The sequence below is a fragment of the Manacus candei genome, unplaced genomic scaffold (genome assembly GCF_025592945.1).
Source record: "Manacus candei isolate 608988 ecotype Guabito, Panama unplaced genomic scaffold, ASM2559294v1 h1tg000072l, whole genome shotgun sequence".
Classification (NCBI taxonomy): Eukaryota; Metazoa; Chordata; class Aves; order Passeriformes; family Pipridae; genus Manacus; species Manacus candei.
The window spans coordinates 2,937,560-2,958,040 of NW_026138120.1; the positions used below are offsets into that span (position 1 = coordinate 2,937,560).

Sequence of the window (20,481 nt, forward strand, 5' to 3'; positions counted from 1 at the left end):
AGGTTTGTCCCAAATCTAAAATCCTGCCTCCTTCTTAAGCCAGCACTCTACCTGAGGGTTACCTCTAAAGGCAGGGCTGTCTGAGAGGTGCCTCCATCCACTCAGAATCTACACCCTGATTCTTTTTATGAAAATAGGTTCCTGTGATCTTTCCTTCAAAACTTATGTTTTATTAAAACATAGCTGGAGGAAAAGCTGGCTTCTCATCTCCCACTATATAACAACTCTATGATTAGAGCACTCACACAATCATGGGATTCATCTCTCCTGCCCTGAAAGGCCCCAATTCACAACTCCTCTCACCCCAGGGAGGACTCTGACCACCAGGCTGATGGTTATTTTAGAAGAGGCAGTCTCGACCCTTCTGCTGAAACAGCGCCCTTGAGCACAAATGAATTCAAGATCATAATCTAATGTTTAGGTTATTCCCAGGGCTGGGGCACACACTGAGTTTTCTCGGGATTATTTCTGTCTTCACTATGTTAAATTGTTGTGGAATACACAAAACATCCCCCTCAAAAAAAAAAAAAAAAAGTAAAAACAGTCCTGGGAATAAGTCCTATCATTACCGCTGTGACGCTGCTGCACTTTGTCAAAAAGCCAGTCATGTCAGGGAATCTGGGCACACTCCAGAAGTGATCAGGAGGTCAAGATGACCAGGACACTTGAGTGGAAGAATATCGCAGTACTTATGTCCAGAGGACTTGGGTGGGCATGAACACTCCTGGAAAGCCACTTGGGAGCCACAGGTGGAAAAGGAACTAACTCCAAGGCATGGATCACGACAGGCAAACATAGTGCTTTGAGGTTTAGGCAACTGCTTAGCAGAGGTTTTGTGAATCACAGCTGTTTGTTCAGATGTTTCAGTTCTAACTGAGTCCCACATTTCACACCATCCAGATCCTCTTATTGATCAAAACACAAGTATTGACAGAGACATCTTTGTGCTCACCAAAATATCTTTTTATTTAAGAAAAAACAGCAGCAATTACCAAAGAGAGTTGACATGGAAAGCATTGAGTTGTTGCCTTTACAGCATAATCCTTGTCGTAGCTCAGCTGACAGACTGATTAGTCAAAGTATGGTGCACCTATGGCTGGGAATCATATTGCAAGGCTTAGGGCTTGACACTAAAACTGCCCTGTCTGTCGATAAATCCCACAGAAAGAATTTTGCTAAATCCTATTTTCACTTCACAATATTCCCAAGGTGAATATATAATTTTGCGGAAGTAAAAAGTTTATTTTGACATTTGACTTCCACTCCATGATAGAAACATTAGCAAAAAGCCCTACTAACTAGATGCTGTAAACTCCAGGCCAAAGACATGTTGCTTTAAAACTTCCTCATTCTGGCCATGTTCTGTTTAGGCCCCTACAAAATCTCTACATTTCTAGTAACGAAATGTATTTTTGTCTCTAAAGACAAACAGTATGTGAGATGTTTAATATTATCACCTATAGCAGGAAAAACTTTTTCACTGAACTTACCAGGAATACAAGAAAAAAGGTAAATTTCTTCTATTTCTTCTGTGTTTGTAAACCTATTTACCAAGACCTAGTGGCATACCTTTTAACTCCTAGTTAGGTATTTAAAATTGCAACATGACTACAAGTTAAATATAATTTGTGAAATATATGCCATATTTGATAAAAAATGCATGTAGTCAGAATCATATGATGATTTCATTTGCATAGATGTAAAACCTGAATTTATTATACACAACCTATATTCATAAAAGTAGACAGTCACCTGGTTTCTCTTCACTGGTTTAATCTGGCAGTCCCTCACTAGAGGCAACAGAATTTTTAAAAGCAGCCAAGATGAACCAGACACCAAGGGGAAGGAGAAAAGAACAGACAATGAGCAGGAAAAATGGTTCACACAAATATTAATATAACTCCTTCAACCCTTTAAAAAATTACACTTTTTAGACTGGCAGAAGATGGAGAGAGCAGTCAGACAAAACAGAAGTGAGTTTGATATCACTAATGTACCCACAATAAGTTGATTTTTTTCCTAAAGAGAAGTTTTAAGAGGAAATATACAGGATGCAGCTTACTTTTTTAAGTAATCCAAAGATCTTGTGTAAGAGATGTGGAACAGAAAGTAGTTACCATCTTGGAGAGAAGTTGAATGGACTGACGTACTGTAGCATCAAGGCTGGAAAACACAGGTCTTCACTAAGTGACTGGAGGACACTTAAACCAGTCTGGAGACAGATAGATGAATTTGTTATTACTGACAAGATTCCCATTTCAGAAAACAAATTTTCAGGAGAGACATTCAGATAGTGAGGTGGCATAAGCCTAAGCTTGGGAGATTGGTGTCTAACCAACAAAGAGTAGAATAATCAAGACTGCAGAAATACCCTGACGATACATTCAGAAAAGTCTGACTACCTTCCACTGAGTCAACAGTGAGACGGAATACCAGACAAGGTTGAGGTACTGCTGATAATGGCCACTTGCACCTAAAATATGCACAGAAGGCTACAATGCATGGTTGTATTTGTTCACTACCATTTTCATCCTACAACAGGTAATGCTTATAACCGGTTGGAACACAGTTACTCAAACCGCGTCTTAACATTTCAACAAGCAGCTGAGACATCTATGTGTAGACCATGCTAGTATGCAGGTTTCTTTGTTATGTTTCACAAGTAACAACATATAAATAGTTTACAAAACCTTGGCTGTGGGTTTTTTATGTTAAAAAGGAAAAAAGACCCAAATGTTATTTTCAGTTTCTGATGTGCTTAGCTTAAAGCAAACCACGAAAAAAGCAAACAATCGTAGGGCATGCTAGGTGGCATGTAGTTTTTTTCACTCATGTAGCATTATTCATATACTACAAGCTGGAAATAAACCATACTTGGTAATGTACATATTACTTGAAAACAACATAAGTATCTGAGCATTACTGAGAGTTCTGTTGCTCATCTGTAATTTCAGGCAGAAGATGGCCTTCTCTGTCAATCACGGGTAAACATAAATCTCAAGTATCCACACATTTATGCAGTGTTTCTTCTTGATAATGAACATTTCATTTTCCCAGCTAACATCAGATAGAGAAAAAAAAAAAGACACATGTATGTATTTGGTTCCTGGATCTATGTGGATGCTTTTAACCCCATTCTACTCCTCACTGAACTTCGTTTTCCACCCCTCTCTACTCATGCCTAAACATAAAGATATTTACATGTCTGAAAGGAACTGGAAAGCAACTGGGATATTTCCCAGAGGATTTTAAAGCTCTTCTCACACAAGAGTCACAGTAGCACTTCCATAAGAAGCACCTCAGGAAAGGTCTCTGACATAGTTACAATTAGCAGTTTCATCACTTTCACTATCTCACTTGTAAGTGAAAGATGAAAACAGAAATATTTTCAGTCAGTATTACCCTTCCCTGGAATCACTTATGTCTGTAGCCCTTATAGAATGGGTCATCAATAAGATGGTCTTTGGATAAACGTACTTTTACATACTATTCAAAGTCCCTGCAACTGGTGGGACTTTGAAATCTCATGTATATCTTTCCTTGGCAGGTTCTAAATCCACAAATTCATGAGTAGCTTATTGTGATTCATATGCCACTTTCATTTTTGGCAGGTAATGCTAATGGTATTGGAGAATGACTATTTGAATGAGATCTGCACCCACTTGCCTCAAATCAGGACTCTAAAAATGCTCAGAACGGAGCTGTCAGCATAAATAAATAAAAAAAAAAATTTTAAAAAAAGCCAACATTTATTCCGTATAGGGTTTTGACTGTACAATTCCAGGCACCAGGGAAGAGCAGGATGAGCAGGACTTTCTATAGTTCCTGTAGAAGGCTGGGCAAGCAAACATCTAGGGGTGGACATTGAGGAAGAGGAAATGTCTACGTGTCAGTAACAGGAAAGTTATATTGTATGCCTGCTTTTTAGGCATGCCATCTGTGCTCAGTCATACCACACAGCTTTCATGACATGCCACAGTTAAAGGGCAGGCAATATATGTCTTGCTTCAGTGACATGAATGACACGACTTGGTACATAACTCTCAAACACAGTATATGGTTGTCCCATATATTTTTCAATGTTTAGACCCATGCTAAGTATTTTGATACTGAAAGCACTGAAAGTGCATTATAGTGAAAACTGATGCACACTAGGTAAGCAAGAATAACTTACCTATACTAATGCTGGACTTCTCATTATGTTTTGTTGACCTGTAACTATACCATAACATTCAGCAAATATTGTTCACAGGAGCCTAATAACAAGCAATTCTGTTCCCATTACTGTTCACAACCTCATGTTAAATATTTTTTTCCAAAGTAAACTGGCCTATGTAGTTGAAAGGTACCACCACACTTTTTTTTTAAAGTTGGATAAATCTTATCTTTACAAAAGGAAATGTGAGCTAAAAAAAAAATGTATTTTGACTAACGTACAAAATTGATGAAAAATAAGGTTTACGTTACATTTCTTCTTTAAAGAAGCATTTTCCATAGCACACTTAAGAACCTTTAAGAGGGAGCTTGGTCTAAATTCAGTTCCAGTCCTGGATCTGCTCTTAAATCCATGTGTAGCCTCAGGCAAATGTGTTAATTTTCCTGTTTCAGTTTCCCTGCCTTTAAAGTAGGGATAACGCGCTAACCCACATAGCTTAGTTGCAATTTGTAACAATGAGTAACTTGACTATTAGATTTCTGAGACATGAAACATGATTATTATTAGGGCTTACTGACCAGCCAGTCAGAAATGTGATACAAAATAAAGGAGATGGATCTTTGACAATGGAAGATGCAGGTTAGTCAGTCAGTCAGTCTGAGTAGCCCTGTGAGGAGGCAGCTCTAGGGAGGGGGGAGTTGGACTTATAAAAGTGAGAATGTCCCCTTTGTACTGATTTCCTATTTATTACCCCATGGTATCAAAAGACCACAGAAAGCTAAATTCTCTCTGAGAAATGAATAGGTCCAAAGCACTACAACAAATCAGCTGCAGGCAAATAAATTTTTATCTGTGTAAGTGAGCTTGATGTTATTTTCTAGTGGAAATGTCAGAATTGATTAAAGACCTAGCATTTCTATCTAAACTGAGAATAGTGAATGATATGTTTTAAAGGGAGAAAAAGTCAGAGGACTGATAACATGGAGATAATGGGGTAAATTGATTTCTGGTGTTGTTGCATTAATTTGGTACTCAGCATATTGGGTCCAAATGTGCACCACTGTACACAGTACAAATAGGAGTGCCTTTTAATAACTATGACAAAAATACTCTTCCCACTGGCAAGGTCAATATTATTAATTGCTATTCCTATTATTAACCTTTGGGCTTGTGTATCCTCCATGGATTAATGATTATTCAATAACTGAGCAACAAGGTTAACTTTCTAATAGCAATTAATAGAAGGGCATACCGCTGGTTAACTAGGAAAAGCACTGACTTATCAACTTCTTGGCCTTGGTCTTGTTTATGAGACATGCAAAGGTGCCTACAGGAATTGTACCTGTCAGTTCCCAGAGCTGAAAATCTGCCTCAAAGTCGAGACAAATAAAAAACGGGAGATTGGGCTGACATCCGGGGCCCCCCCTCTTCTCAGTCTCCTAGGGAATAAGAAACAGCCTCAGCTTTCAGGGAAACCTGCACTCATTGCCAGCGTCCTTCTCCAGGAAGTCTGCTTCCAAATCCTGCATCGACGAAGAGGGAGAAGAAGGTCTTAAAAACAAAAGAAAAGAGAACAAGTACTTCCCCAAGGAGAAGTTTCACGAAAAAAGGCAATTCTCAAACAGCGTTACCGAGGAGCATGTGGTGCCGGGTGAAACACCAGTCAGGAGCACCAGGGGTGATGAGCGGCGGGACCCGACCCCGCTCCCGGCCCGATGGGGAAGCGGAGGTGCTGGGCGGGCAGAGGCCTCCGGGGGACGCATCCCCAACCCTGAAAGGCCGCCAGCGCGGTCGCGGAGCATCGCTCCCTCAGCTACTTCAAATCGCAGGTGGCCGTGGGGCACTGCCTGCCCGAAAGGGGCAGCCGCCAGGGCGCTGGGAGTAGCGGCGCGGGGGCAGGTCTGGAAATAAAGGAGTGGGGGAAACATGGACAGAAGGGGGAAACCGGGGGCCGAGGAGGGCGGAGAGAGGGCCGGGGGCGCGGTGCCGGGGGAAGGCAATGCGGGGACGGCGGAGGGTTCCGACCCGAGTCGCACGGCGGCGGGGCAGGGGGGGTGGTAGGGATGGACGCTCGCACGCCCTCACCCCTCGGGACTTCCACCAAGTCAGCCCCACCGCCACGCGGGGCCGGGAGCCGCTGGAGAGGAGGAGACGCCGCGCACACACAAACAGACACACGCCACCTCCGCGTTCCAGCCGCTGCTCGGTTCTTCCTCCCCCCACCTCCCCACCGCCGCCGCGCAGGCAGGAAGCAGCAGGCGCGGAGCCGAGCGGCGGCGCAGGGCTCGCAGTGCCCCGGCCCCAGTCGGACCGGCCTCCCGCGGCCGCGCTGCCCCGACGGCACCGCCGCCCCCTCCCCGGGGGCAGCGCGCACCTCCCCGCCCGGAGGGGCTGTGCGAGACAGCGGGCGGGGGGAACGCGGGCACACACACACACACACACACATATACACACACACGCGCACGCACACCGCACAGACACGCAGGCAAGAGGCAGGGCTGCCCCACGCCGGTACCTTGCTGCCCTGGTGTTTTCCGTCCGGGCTCCTCCTTGCTGAGGCAGCTCGGAAGCGGAGCCGAGCGGGCGGGTGCGTGTGCGTGTGTGTGTGTGTGTGTGTGTGTGCGAGTGCATGCGTGTGCCTGTGTGTGTGTGCGTGTGTGTGCGCGAGAGCGAGCGAGCGAGAGAGACTCTCCCCCCTCCCCCTCCCCCTCCTCCTCCTCGCTCTCCTTCCTTTAAACGCCCACTCCTGATGGGTGAAAAGACAACTTGAACTTCAGTGCAATTAACTTCGCCGGCGCCTCGGAAGCCGGAGGTGTCGCCGGCCTCGCCCGCCGCGCTCCCATGAGTGAGTCGGTCCCGCTCCTTCGGCGTCGCTCCTCGGGGACGGGGGGGACGGGGCCGTGCCGGGGGCACCCGCCGCGCTGATTTACCGAGGCCGGCGGTGCCGGCACGAGAGGGCGGGCGGGGGGAGGCGAGGGGCGGGTGGCTCCGCTCGGCGCTGCCGCTGCAGGAGCTACTCGGCCGGCACGGGCTCACACCTGCCGCCGCGCCGCTGGCGCTCGCCGGCCCCGTTCCGCTCCGCTGCCGCCTCATCCACCACCGGCACAGGGAGAGCAGGGGGAATGGGTGACAGAGGGGGGAAAAAAAAAAAAACGTAGAAGTTTGGCAAAGTTCTCACCCGGCCCCGCGCGCCTCCCGGCAGCGGCGGGTACGGGGCGGCGGCGCCCCCGACGGCGAGCGGTGCGGGGCGAGGCGGCGGCTCGGAGCGGGCTGGGGGGTCGCGGGAAGCCGGGTGGGGGGTCGCGGGGTGGTACTTCCGCGGGGCGTCGGGGTTGCCCGGCGGCCGAGCGGCGGCGGCTGGCCCAGCCGCGGGCGCGCCCGTGGCAGTGGGTGGCACGTTCCCCCCGCCCGCCCGCGGCGCGACCCGGCGCTGCCGCTGTCACGGGGAGCAGTGCCAGGAACTCGCTCGCCTCTGTGCTCCAGGATTTTATTTTTGATTTTTCCGCTCCTTCTCCGAACCCGCCACCCGAGGTTTTGCTAAACCCTCGCCCCTTTGTCGTCGTCCCTGCCGGCTGCCTGGGGGAGCGCTCCTGACAGGCACCTGCCCGACCCGGAGTTTCCCTCTGCCAGTCTCCAGCTTTCTCTGACTGCGAGAGAAACTTCGCTAAAATGCAAGTTTGCTGAAACACTTTGCACCAGCTCCTAAGCTGAAATGAGTTTAAACTGAGGAAAGCTTTCCGTTGGTTTTAGTCCATCCAAATGAGCGCAGCACTTTTGAGAAAATAATTCTCAAATTCAGATGCAGAGACTCCAGGGCATGTGATCTGGAGGTGCCCTTTCATTCTGGTCCGTGCTGCTTGGGTGGGAGTTAGCAGCAGCCCTTTATTTCTACTTTATATTATTTTGGTACAGTGCATTCGTATATTTGTCTGCTGTAGTCTGCTGGCAAACATTAGCATTCAAGCTTACATTTTTGACAAATGTGCAGACAGGAATAGCATGAATAGGCATCTTAAATATTAACAACCTAAGCATCTGTTGTGAAACAAATTTAATATATTTACTCTGTTTTTCTCACATTGTTAGAAAAGGTTACAATAAGTGTAAAATTTCAGCTGTAGTTAGCACAAGGAATGCTTGGATATTTCACTGTCTCTTCAAGCATTTAACACAATCACCAGATAGAAATGTGTCAAATCAGGCGCACTATTCAAAAACAACTTGAAACTGTAAGTGTAGAGTGTATAGACATGAATGTAGGATGTTCACCGCAATTTCTATCTTCTAATTACTCTGCAGCACTATTTGTAGAATTTGAGAGTGCTCTTTTCAGTCCCGTACTCCTATATGCTCTTTAATATGTTTTATACATACACTAATTTTCTAATTCACTTCCTATTTAAGATTATTATTGGTAGTACCTTGCTTTTCAAGTTGAAGCAATGGTTTTCCATGGAAATGTGAAATAACATAGAGTAGGTAAAAAAATGAGCAGACAGAAAATGCGTGTTCACGTATAAGCATGCGTCTGAACAGACAACGCACACACATAATAAGGCAACAGAGGAGAAATTAAAATCACTGGCTGGTATGCTATGTATGCCCACTCCTGAATACAGCTAGTGGAAAAGAAACAACTGACTCCAAGGAATTCCTCTGTCCCTGGAATAAAACTGTTCAGAGTAGAACAAGAGCACAGAAGAGCGAAGTCTCCAAAAAGACTGTAGAGTTATTTCAGGAATCAGTGCATTCCTTCCCTTTTTCCCACAAGTCCAAATATGTAATAAATAAGTCCTTTGTATGCAAAAGAGTTTACTGGAACAAAAAATATTTAAATGAAATGCTTTTTGTGCATGCACTTTGAAAAACTGTCCATTTCCTTTTTATATTCTGTTTTCTTAATTCTTTAAATAGGAAAGTAACTCTTGCAGTTTCCCCTCGCCTGTTATTTTAGTGATTCGCATGATTCCTAACCTGCTGCTGTGCTCCTAAGAAAACACTGTAAAGCAGAGTCGATCTGTAACTCACTGATGGGACATAGTGCTTTGGCAGCATGAAAAGCAGAGAGAGACTGCCCCACCTTGTATGCGAGCAGGACACCTTTTTGGTTTGCAGCGTAGGCCCAGCAGGTCAGCGGATGAGCACCTGCCCTCTGTTCATGTGCTTCCCAAGGCAGGACAGGCAGCGCCAGCCCTGCCTGCAGCCATTCCTGCAGCCCTGCCAGTATCCCACAGGCACCGACCATCACCACGTTCAGCCCTGCTGGGGACATGGACAAATCCACCCCCGCAGCACAAAAACCTCTTACAGAGGTTTCTCCCGCATTTCAGGTTTGGGCTAGAGAGGGGTTTACTGCCATTTAGAAGACAATCAGCTGAAGTCTGATGTTCTTGTTAAAAAGCAAACCACCAAATCTTTTACATGTATCAACTATTCAATTTTTGGAAATATTGTCACCTTTTTATTGTCATCTATTTTTTAATCTAAGCATTGTCGGAGAAATTTGAAGTAATTCTTTAGGTTTCCAGCTGTATTGGGGGAAAAAAATCAAGATTATTTTATTAACAAAATATCATGTAATATATAGAAAAAGATATTAAAAGCAGATTTCTGAATTAAAACTGGAGGAAATATGACTTCTGAAATATTTTAGTCATATTTCTAGGAACTATGGTATTTTAACATAGACTCTAGTGAAGCATTTTATTGCCTTCTTGTGTATAACTGCCATTGCTCTCTCTAGATATATTTAATATATAACCAATGAAGCCACAAACTTTCCTTCTACAACAGTTTAAACACATCTGGAACGTTTTACTTTCTTATAATTTATGTTAATAGATGTAGAGTGTATATACAATCTTCTCAGACATCATTGCTTTTTCCAAAGGGGAATTTTTTTACTTTCAGTCAGGGAATATATTTATAAGAACAAAATAACTCAAAGTATAGGCAATTCTATATATCATTTTATTTTCTGTTATATTAGGTTGATTATATAAAGCTTTCATTTAGAGCAATGAGATGATGAAATTACAGAGGAGTGATTGGCTTTTGTTTTTTTCAAATGGTTCAAGTTGAGGGCTGCAAAAATGAATGTTTTTGGTAAAGTTCTTTGAGTACATAATATTTTTCATAGAATTCTGACAAATTAATTTAATAGAAAAGCCACAAGTCTCTTAGCGTGGAAGGCTATATTTTCAGGTAAAATGGAAGTTCTGCTTTTGCCGTTATAGGCATCAGGCTTTAGTAATCTGCTCCTCTTGTGGAATGAACACTTTCTACTTAAAGCTATCATGCACCTACTGTTTATTTACGCTGCATTAAACTGACAGCACGGCAATCAGAGGAAAAAATATGACTTACTTTCCTGAAGTAAACACCAGCTTATAGGTTAGTGCATGTATTTATATTCCTGTCGCCACTAAATAATGGCTGTCTCCAGTTTAATATCTACCTGTGGTGTTACCGAGGGCTGCTGGCTCTTCCTTGTTTAAAATGAGGAAAAAACGAAGGGGGGGGTGAAGAAGAGAAGAAAGTTTTGTTATCATTCCACTCCAAGAGGAACTTAACAGAAAAGTGATTCGGTATTCCTTTCTGTGGCATGCCAAAGCCAGTTTTAAAGACATAGTATTCTGTTTTACTTGGTGTAATTGAATTACATCTCAAACAGGGAAAACAGAATTCCTTAACAGTATTTGTCTATCCAAGACACTGAAATTGTATATTCAGGCAATGGCAGATTAAGGGCAGAAGCATTTTATTAATAACTGAAAGCACATATGTGTGTGTGATGAAAAATGTTCTGCAAATCTGTCACTATGCAATCAAGTGCATTTTTTAAACTTTAGTTGTCACAAAGTTGCTACTGATTCTAAAAAAAAAAAAAAAAAAGTAAAACAGTTTGACGGTTAAAGAGTAACTTACTGTTCTTACTGCCTGTTATACTGAAATTCTGCAACTTTATAAAGTCCATGTCAGAAAGCCCTGTTGATATTACTTTTAATCTTGGACTAATGCATCCAAGTACCTGGCATTTGAACTGAAGATAACTGTAGTCAGAATAACCCATAGTTTGCAGAAAGCTTCCCCTAAATTCTCTGTTGGAGAATTACAGTAATAACCTCTACATCAGAGGTCCATTTTTTCCTCAGATTCTGAAATTATTACTTAACATTAAGTTGACTTGTTTGTCAGTTCCCGTGGCAGTGGTATCCTTAACTCTCAATAACCCTGACCATAACTTGTAACTGTTACTTCCAAAAGGATATACTGTAATGTATAAAGGATACACTAATAATACTAAATTTCCTTCAAAAATGTTGGTGTTTTTGAATATGTGCCATCCTGGGGCATCTAAGTTAACCACAGTTATCACCAACCCTTCATTACTTAATTGGTATCCATTCTGTTGCTTTGCAAATGTCTACTTTCTAATGGTTTCTGCACTGCATTGCTCTCAGTAGGTATAAGTCTTGATAAAGATTAATTTTAAGGAGACTTGTCAGTACTGATCTTGTACATATGTTCTGATCTGGTCCTCGTGCCCTGTACCAGCTGTAATCTACTCCTAATCTGTGTTATCTGGTGCAGTATAGTAGGAATGGCAATGCAATGTAGTAGTAATAGTAGAGTAGAGTGTAGTAACATACCTCAGGCACTGTCTGAATAGTAAATATTTCCTTTTAAACTTGTTGGGCCTGACTTTGCTCCCATCCACACTGGTGTGTCACTGCAGAGGTTGGTAAACCTTCGTTTTTACAGTTTTTGTAGAGTATCAGTGTTAGGTGTTCAGATGGGCTAAGAAACACACTAACACTTAGTATTTATGCTAAGGTCCACCTCTTAGCTATTTATTTGGAACACCAACACAGTGATCTCTGTGGAGATTGGTTGTCCTGTGAGACACTGCGCATCTGTGTATGCTGGGATTAGGACTCTAAGAAGACTTCCTTTCACTGGAGCCTGTGCTAGCTCTGCTCTGTGAGCTGCTGTAAAGCATCGCTGGAGACACCTCTCCCCAGCTGTAGGCTCACAGGAGTTAGCTCTCGCCACCTTGTGCTTCTCTGTTGTGAACTGCAGGTTAGATAGGCAGAAGAGTCTGCTTGCCTGCAGATGGGCCTCAGTCACCCCAGCTGCACCTGGGTGCAGAACATCAGGATGGGCCACATCTATCAGCTGTGTTGGCCTTACATAACTTCCAGCGACTATCTGCTCTATCTTTCCCTTGGGACATTATGACATGATATGACCTGAGGAGATAAGGGAGGTGCTTTAAACCTCGAGTGCATCTCATCTTCCCAGGATCCTGCTCTGACAGGATTTATTTGGCCAGCAGCAATCATTTGTGGATCATTCCACTTGCTGCTCACTAGACAAAGTGGTGATGTACTCAGTTCACATATACTTGGAGGACTGTCTTATAATTTTTTCTAGTGTCTGGACTCCTGGTTCTGGTTTCAGCCCTGACAAAAATGTGTGATTTTGGGTTCATAACTGTCCATGCTATGTTTGCCATCCTTAATGCTGTGACTTTGATTTTGAAAATGCTCAGTAGTCACAACTTCAGATGAAAGAAAAGGAAGCTGCCGCGCACTATTCTTCTACAAATGTGGCCTTTAATACGCTTTAATATGGTTTATTTACTTAGCTATAAAATTAGTAATATATTTGTTTCATAGAACACCGAAGGATTAAGTAATTCTTTGCATTTGTAGATCAGTCCTAGAGTGGAAAACGTTTTCAGCACAAGTGCCAAGAATTGCTGCTCTGAACTCAAACCCACATGCAAAGGTGCAACAAAGGTATATCCTTTTCAGTAACTGCACTTAGAATATATGTCTGGTCATAACAGCCGGGTAATTAAAAACATTTTCAATGAACAGGAGAAAAATTCTAAATATCATACATGCCCTGAATTCCTAATTCTATTACATTAAATAAAAGACAGAAAGAGAGGAGGGGAAAGAGAGTGGGAGAGAGCGTGCATGCACACAAACTCACAGAAAGACCAAAGGCAAAAAATGAAGTGGGGAGAAATTGCACAGCGAGTTTTAAAATGTTCATAATCAAAGATTAAATTAATATTTTTGTGAAGAGCAGTCTTAAAAAGATTTTAAATTATTGACGCTTTTCATCATAGGTGGGCTTCCTTGATAAATGTAAGAAGTCTCAAGAATAATTAAAGGCATCTTAAAACTTAAAAATGACAGTTTTAGCTTCTAAGGATTCATTGTAATATAATAATACTGTATGCTTTTTAGTGTTACTTCTGCACTAGACATTTAATTACAGTCTTTGTAAGACATGTTATCTGTGTAGTAACCAGTGCATAAAAAGAATGATATTTACTTTTACATACAAGCTCTTGCTTGCCAGCTTTCTTTTTAAGATTATAGATTAAGATCTCCAATCCAGAATGTTCATGTCTTCAATGAAAACAACTTAATTTGACACGATTTTTGGGAGGAATGGGGCATTTATTGTAATAGTACTGCTTCTGTAGTCACACTTTTTGCAATAATAGTTGAACTGCTGCTTAGCAGTGTTTTTTTTTTTCTCTGCAAAGGCCCAAACTCAGCATTTCTTTGCTTGTTTAAAGGATAGATTTTAGACTATTAAACGAAAAAGCTGTTTAAGTTTTATATTGAGAAGTAAGATTAAAAAAAAATCCAAGAGTAGGTTGGTAGGTTTTTCACAGGTACAGCTTATTGCGGGGAGGAAATTTGGGGCCTGCTTTTTTCCTATGCCAGATAATGAGTATTGTCTGAAACACATAGTGGATAATGTAAATTTATGGGATTTATAGCTTGGTCCACACATTGCTGTGGAAAAGTGCAAGAAGGTGGAGAAAATTAGTTTTTCTTGTGATACATTTGTAGATTCCCCTAAATGTGAAAAGTGCTCTTCCACAGTTCCTAGATTTTGCACTGCCGTCATTGCAGGATGAGGCACAATGGAGACCGCATCCAACCGTTTTAGAGCAGAGCTTTTCAGTCGATCGTATGTATCATATGTCTTCTTTTAGGTCTTGTTTTTAGTTTCTTATCTAGAAGTCCTGTGCAGGAATGGTACAATATTGGTGTTGAGGCCCTAGTTTCGGTATCCTTCGTAAGAAAATCTCACAGTCAAATCAATTAGTCGAAATGAGTCTCTGTCCCATTGACTGTATTTTGTTGACTTTCTTTTTCTTTTTTTTTCTCTTCACTTGACTCACTGAATCCATAATCCTTTTTGCCGTTCCTGATGAATTTTGCTATAATCGTTTTAAGATAATTTTATAATAACATGTTTATATTTGAAACTTGTGGTTCCACTACTTTATTTGGGCTGCAAGTCCTACAGGTAACTGACTTTTGCATTGCCACTTAAAATGACAATTAGGATACTCACAGGTGTAGTTATTGTTTTCTAAGCATTCCAGAAGAATTTTATAGATACCATGCAAGAGAATTGAACCAGCAGAATTTCTTTATATATTTGGCAGGATGACAGATATGCCGTAAGAAGCATTATACTGTCTGATAAATTGCATTACCAAGCACTATTTCATATAGGTCCTGTCTCTTTAAAAATGCAGTCTCCTCTATTTGCCCTATTAATTGTTGATATGTTGCCATCCACAAGACAAAAATTAGAGCTGTAATTAAATAATCATGTGATGCTCCTTAGTGCCAGTGAGAGCAAACTCATTTTTCCAGGCCCTGATGGTCACTGATTATTGTATTACTACTGGCTTGCTTTATTTTTTTTTAATGGCTCTGTATTGCTGGGTTACCTAACCACTGCCCTTCTTTTCAAAATTAAAGGAATTGAAGAACATTAAGTCACTTAATTGGCCAGTGGTCTACAGGGACAAAAAGTAGTCATACCTTCTCTGCTTTTTGGTCACTCAGTTGGTTCTACTGGGAGAACTACATCAGTGGTGTGGTTGTGTGCCATTTAATTTACACTGGTGTTTTGGCTGGGATGGATGCATATAGGGAATGCCAGGAGAATTACAAAAGGAGCAGGGTATTAAAATTCAGAAATGATTAAAATTGAAATAAAAGGATGCTGCTTCTTTGCCAGTACTCTGGCAGTCATAATGACACATAGAGATTAGTTTCCACCTTCATCTTTTCCTTCTTTCTCATTTCCTCTTGTTTATTGTTGACACATTTTCCTTATGTCTCTGCTTCTCAGCGCTTTTTTTCACTGTTATATATTCCTACTTTTTCTCTTTCCTTAAGCATGGAGAAGCTTACTTAACCTTATTATAACAATAACAGAATAGGTTATTAATATTTAATATGCACATGATTAAAATTTCTCTCTTAAACATAGGTCAGCTCTATTATTAACTGACATGTTATTTTTCATTAAAAAATTTTTATTCTGCCCTTACGGTTTCTCAAACACCCTTTACTTTGGTGGTGATTTAACACATAATGTTTAGAAAACTGTGTTAGGCTAGTGAAAAAAAAGAACTTACCAGTCATGGATAATCAATTATGCATGAATTCAGATATAACAGATGGAAACTGGTGAGTTAAAGTTTCTCTTTAGCTTCGTGATTTTTTTGTTTTGTTTTTGTGACACCTGTCTCTTATGTATAGATAAACATCTAACATAGCATACTGCTTTTCATGCGTCTTTGTGTGTTTTGCTTTTGGGGTTTGGGTTTTTTGTTTCTTTTTGGTTTTGTCGGTGTGGCATAAACTTATTTTCCCCTGTTCATAACTTACTATTTTTAATTTGTTTGTCTGTGAGCATCTCTATACTGCCTGCTTTTTCTAGGGCTAAATTGTCTTGTGATGAAGCCAGCACTTAATCTTCTAATAACTTACACAATGTCATTTAACCTTAAAATTGAGTCAGCACGATATTTTAAATTAGAGGAGTTCACTTTTGCCTTCAGCTGCTCATGGCCTATAGTGTTATGACATTAAAGCAACAGGATAGACTGAGGTTGGGCATATATATGCATATATGCATATATACACATTCTTGTGATTGTGATACTTATGTAGGCGTTCCCTGCAAAGGCATTAATTAAATTGCTTTCTATCATTTGACGATGAAGTTTATTGCTTTACTGCTTTTTATTAAAAAGTTCAGTATGGACTGGGCATAATATTTCTTTTGGCCACGGGAAGAGTTTCATAGACCTAAATCAAGTGAAAAAGACAATAACACTTGGTGACATGCCCACAGCAATGACCACTTAGTATTAAGTAAATGAAGGATTGAATATGTTTTCTTTCTCTTTTTTACGCAGAAATATCTAAAAGAACTTTAAGCATGGGCTTAGATGTGAGATGGCAGGGTTTCTGTGTAGCTCATTCCTGGCAGCAAATTGAGCAATTCTTATATTTGAAGGTGTCCCATGTTTCAAAAACATGGGGGTAAATTAATTTGGACATTACTTTTCTATGATTGCAATAATTTGGAGCATTTCCTCACATGGCTCCACCCACCTTGGAAGTGGCATTTTTGCAGATGTGGTGCAGAGAGATTTTCCATCTGTATACCTATAAAGGAAAAATAAGTTGAGAGAATGCACTGCATCTTTTTCATGAGCAGAATATTCCAAAACTTCTTGTGAGCATCTTACCAATATTTGTGAAGGAAAAAATCTAATATGGGAAAGAGTTTGTAGTATAACCTGCCAGAAGCAAATTATAGAGAAGAGATCTTTCCGTAAAAATTTTGGTATTTAATGTAGGAACTAATTTTACACACCTGTTCAGGCATTTCCTTCAAGTGCTTTCATGAGTATAAATTACTATCATAAATATTAAGCAAATTTTGCCCTAAAAATATTGTATTCTACTGGGTTCCCAACTGCTACTTTCCATCTCAGTTTGTTTCCATTGTAGCCACTTAGCAGGAAATCTAGAAACGTTGTTGTTTTAGCAAATAATACATTAAATATATGAATACATTTTTGTTAATTTCTCATTTATTTTTGGTTGTTTTTCCTAAATCAGAACAAGTATGTTGAACATGTACGGGGTGCTTGGAGTGACATTTTGAAGTGATTTGGTGTTGCTTTATGTTGTTTGCCTTAAACTAAGCATACTCTGACATATCTTAGTGACACTGCATATGCTAAACCTTTTTTTAGTTAGTGCCTGAATATTAACAGGTACCTTGTTCCTTAAAAGAGCCGTGAATATTAATGGCTAATTGTTCCTGAAAAGAACTGTGAAAAACTCATTCATTTTGTCTTTGTTATTGTGGAATCATCTGAGATTGAGATTGGAAGGAGCCCTAGAAGAAAAAGCTAATTCGGCCAAAACCACCAACTTTCAATTTGTTTTACACCACAACCACACATTTTGCATGTATTTTATGTACAATGAATATTGACTCCTGTCAAGTTTGGCTGTAATTAGATGCACAGTTTTACTTTAAAGGTTTTGAACCTTAGAAAAAGCGTAGCAGAACCTGGGCAGAGTTCTGAGTTAATAATGAAACTGGAAATAGGACATTTCATGTGGTTTTGTGTTTCATAATGAAAGTTTGACATAGTTAAGTCATCAATCAGTTCTAACCATTTCCTTAGACTTAAAACTCTTCCATGTTTTCAGTTTGTATCAGTAAATTTTTATTCATACTATCAGGTCAATGAAGGAGATGATTCTTCCGTTGATGAAGTATTCCTATGTAAGAAATCACTGTGGTTTGAGTTCAGCAGCATGAACATCTAAGCTGTAGATAATAATGCTTGAATAACCCTCTGTAGAGCTAAGTGCAATGGTTCACATGTTTTCTACCACAATGCACAGCTTTTCTTGGGCTGTGTGAAACTGATCCTTATCCAGAACTGTTGGATCAAATTTCTGTATTCCTAACAGCATACAAGTGATGGAAAATGAGTCAGGAACTGGAAAAAAGCAGAATCAGTCAACAACATTGCAAACCACTTTGGTGATAACTTGCTGTACCTTTGCTCTTAGCCAGTAAAAATAACTGGATCTATGGATTTATATGTCCAGGGATCATGGTTTACATACTGTTAAATTAAGAGAGCTTCTATTCAGACACATCCCTAAAATAACCACTAATCAACTGACTCTTCTTTTAGGTAACAATTATATGCCTGTCTCATGCCTAGGAGTTATCTAGCACTGTGATGATCAGAGTTTCAACAGGAACCACTTTTTTTCATCTCCCCACATCCCATATTAAACATCTTCATAGGAAAGACCTTAAAATTATACCTCTGAGGAGAAAGCTGTGAAATTAGTGACCTGCTGAACATACACTTATGACATAGGTAACTTGAGTGATCCTAAGACACCAACTCTCCTCCTTTCTTCCAGCTGCCTAATTGCATTAAATATAATTATATAAAAGTTCCATTGCATTTTTTTATTTGTTCTTTTCTGTGGAAGTAGTTGGCTGTAGTTGTCACATGGAAATTACGAGCATGACTCATCAAGGTTCTAGTCTAGGTTCTAAGGATGGAAGAGGACATGGTCCCCAAAATGCTTTTTTTAAAGTTGAAGCTTATTATTTGAAGTAGTTGTGAAATCCACAGTCATAAAACATATTGGCTTATATTAAATAACATATAGATAGTGTTTGTGGGAGTTCATGTCCAACTACAGGTAGGCAGTGAACTGAAGTTTGTCCACGTAGCAGGCAGAGACGCTGCAACTACAGAGTAAGATATATGTATTTAACCATTAATATTCATTGCTGTGATCTTTGATGGGCACACCTCTGTTAAAATTCTAAGCAGCTAAGATTTCTTGTGGCAACCAGAGGTAAAAGATTTGCTGTTCTCATTAGGGGTCTTGTTCACCCTTCACCATGCCAAACGTTTTTGTTGGGTTTTACTCCTTAATTTTCTTTCATCATTTTGCCTCTCTGTGACTCACCAAGGGGTGAACTGATATAACTCTTGCAGTCACATCTGCAAAAGTATGTATATACTTCACCTGTACAAGTGTCCTAGTCAAAATAGACACACAGGTGTGAAATGACTTGCACAAAATGGTGTGGTAGTTTGAGTAAAAGCAGCTTGTTTTATCCAAAACCACATTTTGCATATTCTTATTAAAGTCTGTTTTTAAAAAAAGATTCTGTGATTGAAGTACATTGCAGATAATGTTTGCAGGAGTAAACGAGCCTCGTCACAGAGGCAATCAATAGGGAGATGTCTGTTTGTATATGATTTTACATATCTGCAAGCTAGCTGAGACATCCAACTACAAAATAGTGCACCATGGGACACTGTGTAGATATCTGATACTTCCCAGGGGGTTTGGGGTCTGTAAACTAATGAATGCACTACATGTAGCCATATATGTAGGTTTTTCACCTCTGACGAATATGGTAAGGATAATTTACTTCACTTAATAAGCAATTAAGTGCAGTTCAATACAGCTGACTATCGTAAGTTAAATATTCATTTTACGTAACTGTTTCAGGACATGGTGTGTGAGAGAACACAAACGAGCAGAAATTGCTCATGCAAAATGTGAGAGGGGACGACAGCTTGTGTGCGATGCCTTTCAGTGCTATGAATTTCATTTCATAGCACTTTTGCTTTTTGACAGGCATCCTATCCAGGCTGGGGCAGGTTGCAGTCAAAAAAAAAATCTAGGTTGGTATGTAACTTTTGAGTTCAGCGTGGGGGATGTTGCAGAATGCTGTGATTCGCATTGGTGTGCATCACATTCTTGGGTCATATGTAAATTGAGATTGCTGCAGTCAGGTTGGTTAAAGCGTTCGAGCAGTGTCAGGCAACTATTGTTGCTCAGGGCAAAGCAAAGGGGAAGTCAGTCTGAGGAGACTGAAAAACAACTTCAGTCAGAGGTGCGAAACTTGTAGGGCTGCAGGACTGCATTGGCACAGCAGCAGTGACTGTGATGAGGTTTGCACAGGTAGTTGTGGGATAAGACAGTAGGGCGCATCCTTCCCCTTCACCCACAATTCTGTCCAACCCGCATGGCAGTTAGGCACAAGCCCACCAAGAAATCATCCACCTTTCGGCCATAGATGTTTACCTTCAGAAAGCCACAGATTGGTATTTTCATTGCCTTGCTGTCCAGCAGTTACCAGTAACCACAGATGTGCACCAATCACCCCTTGCAGTGGGGGAAAGGCATTCAAATCCCCACCAAAGGGAGGTTCCTAACAGTCCCCCGGCCCTTGCGCTTCTCTGCATCACCTCCAGCACAGGTGCTTAAGAGTCACCCAAATGGCCGCAGTGTTGTCAGTAGTACGTATGTATAAAACCCAATCAGCCTTATCTCCCTGAAGAAATCTGATAAAAGAAAATACACGGCCTTGCTGGTTTTGCTCTGCTGCCAGGTCATTTCTGTTTGTGT

General features: G+C 41.0%; 2 protein-coding genes across 2 annotated transcripts in view; one reads left to right on the forward strand and one right to left on the reverse strand.

Moving 5' to 3' along the window:
• Positions 1–459: 459 nt before the first annotated feature.
• On the reverse strand, positions 460–7,249 carry LOC127480365 (translation initiation factor IF-2). The gene is made up of 2 exons (XM_051808447.1): positions 5,499–7,249; positions 460–2,212 (listed from the first exon to the last, which is right to left on the reverse strand). Exon 1 carries the CDS (start codon positions 7,247–7,249, stop codon positions 5,975–5,977), a length of 1,275 nt encoding a protein of 424 aa, XP_051664407.1. The 3' UTR covers positions 460–2,212; positions 5,499–5,974.
• Positions 6,900–20,481, forward strand: part of SATB1 (SATB homeobox 1) — a 92,285-nt gene continuing 78,703 nt past the window's right edge. The window contains exon 1 of the mRNA XM_051808287.1: positions 6,900–7,001. The gene's annotated coding sequence lies outside the window, so the exon portion shown is untranslated. The remainder of the gene's footprint in view (positions 7,002–20,481) is intronic.

Excerpts from the sequence above, each read along its gene's own strand:
- LOC127480365 (XM_051808447.1), bottom strand. The coding sequence starts at position 7,249 with ATGAGGCGGCAGCGGAGCGGAACGGGGCCGGCGAGCGCCAGCGGCGCG.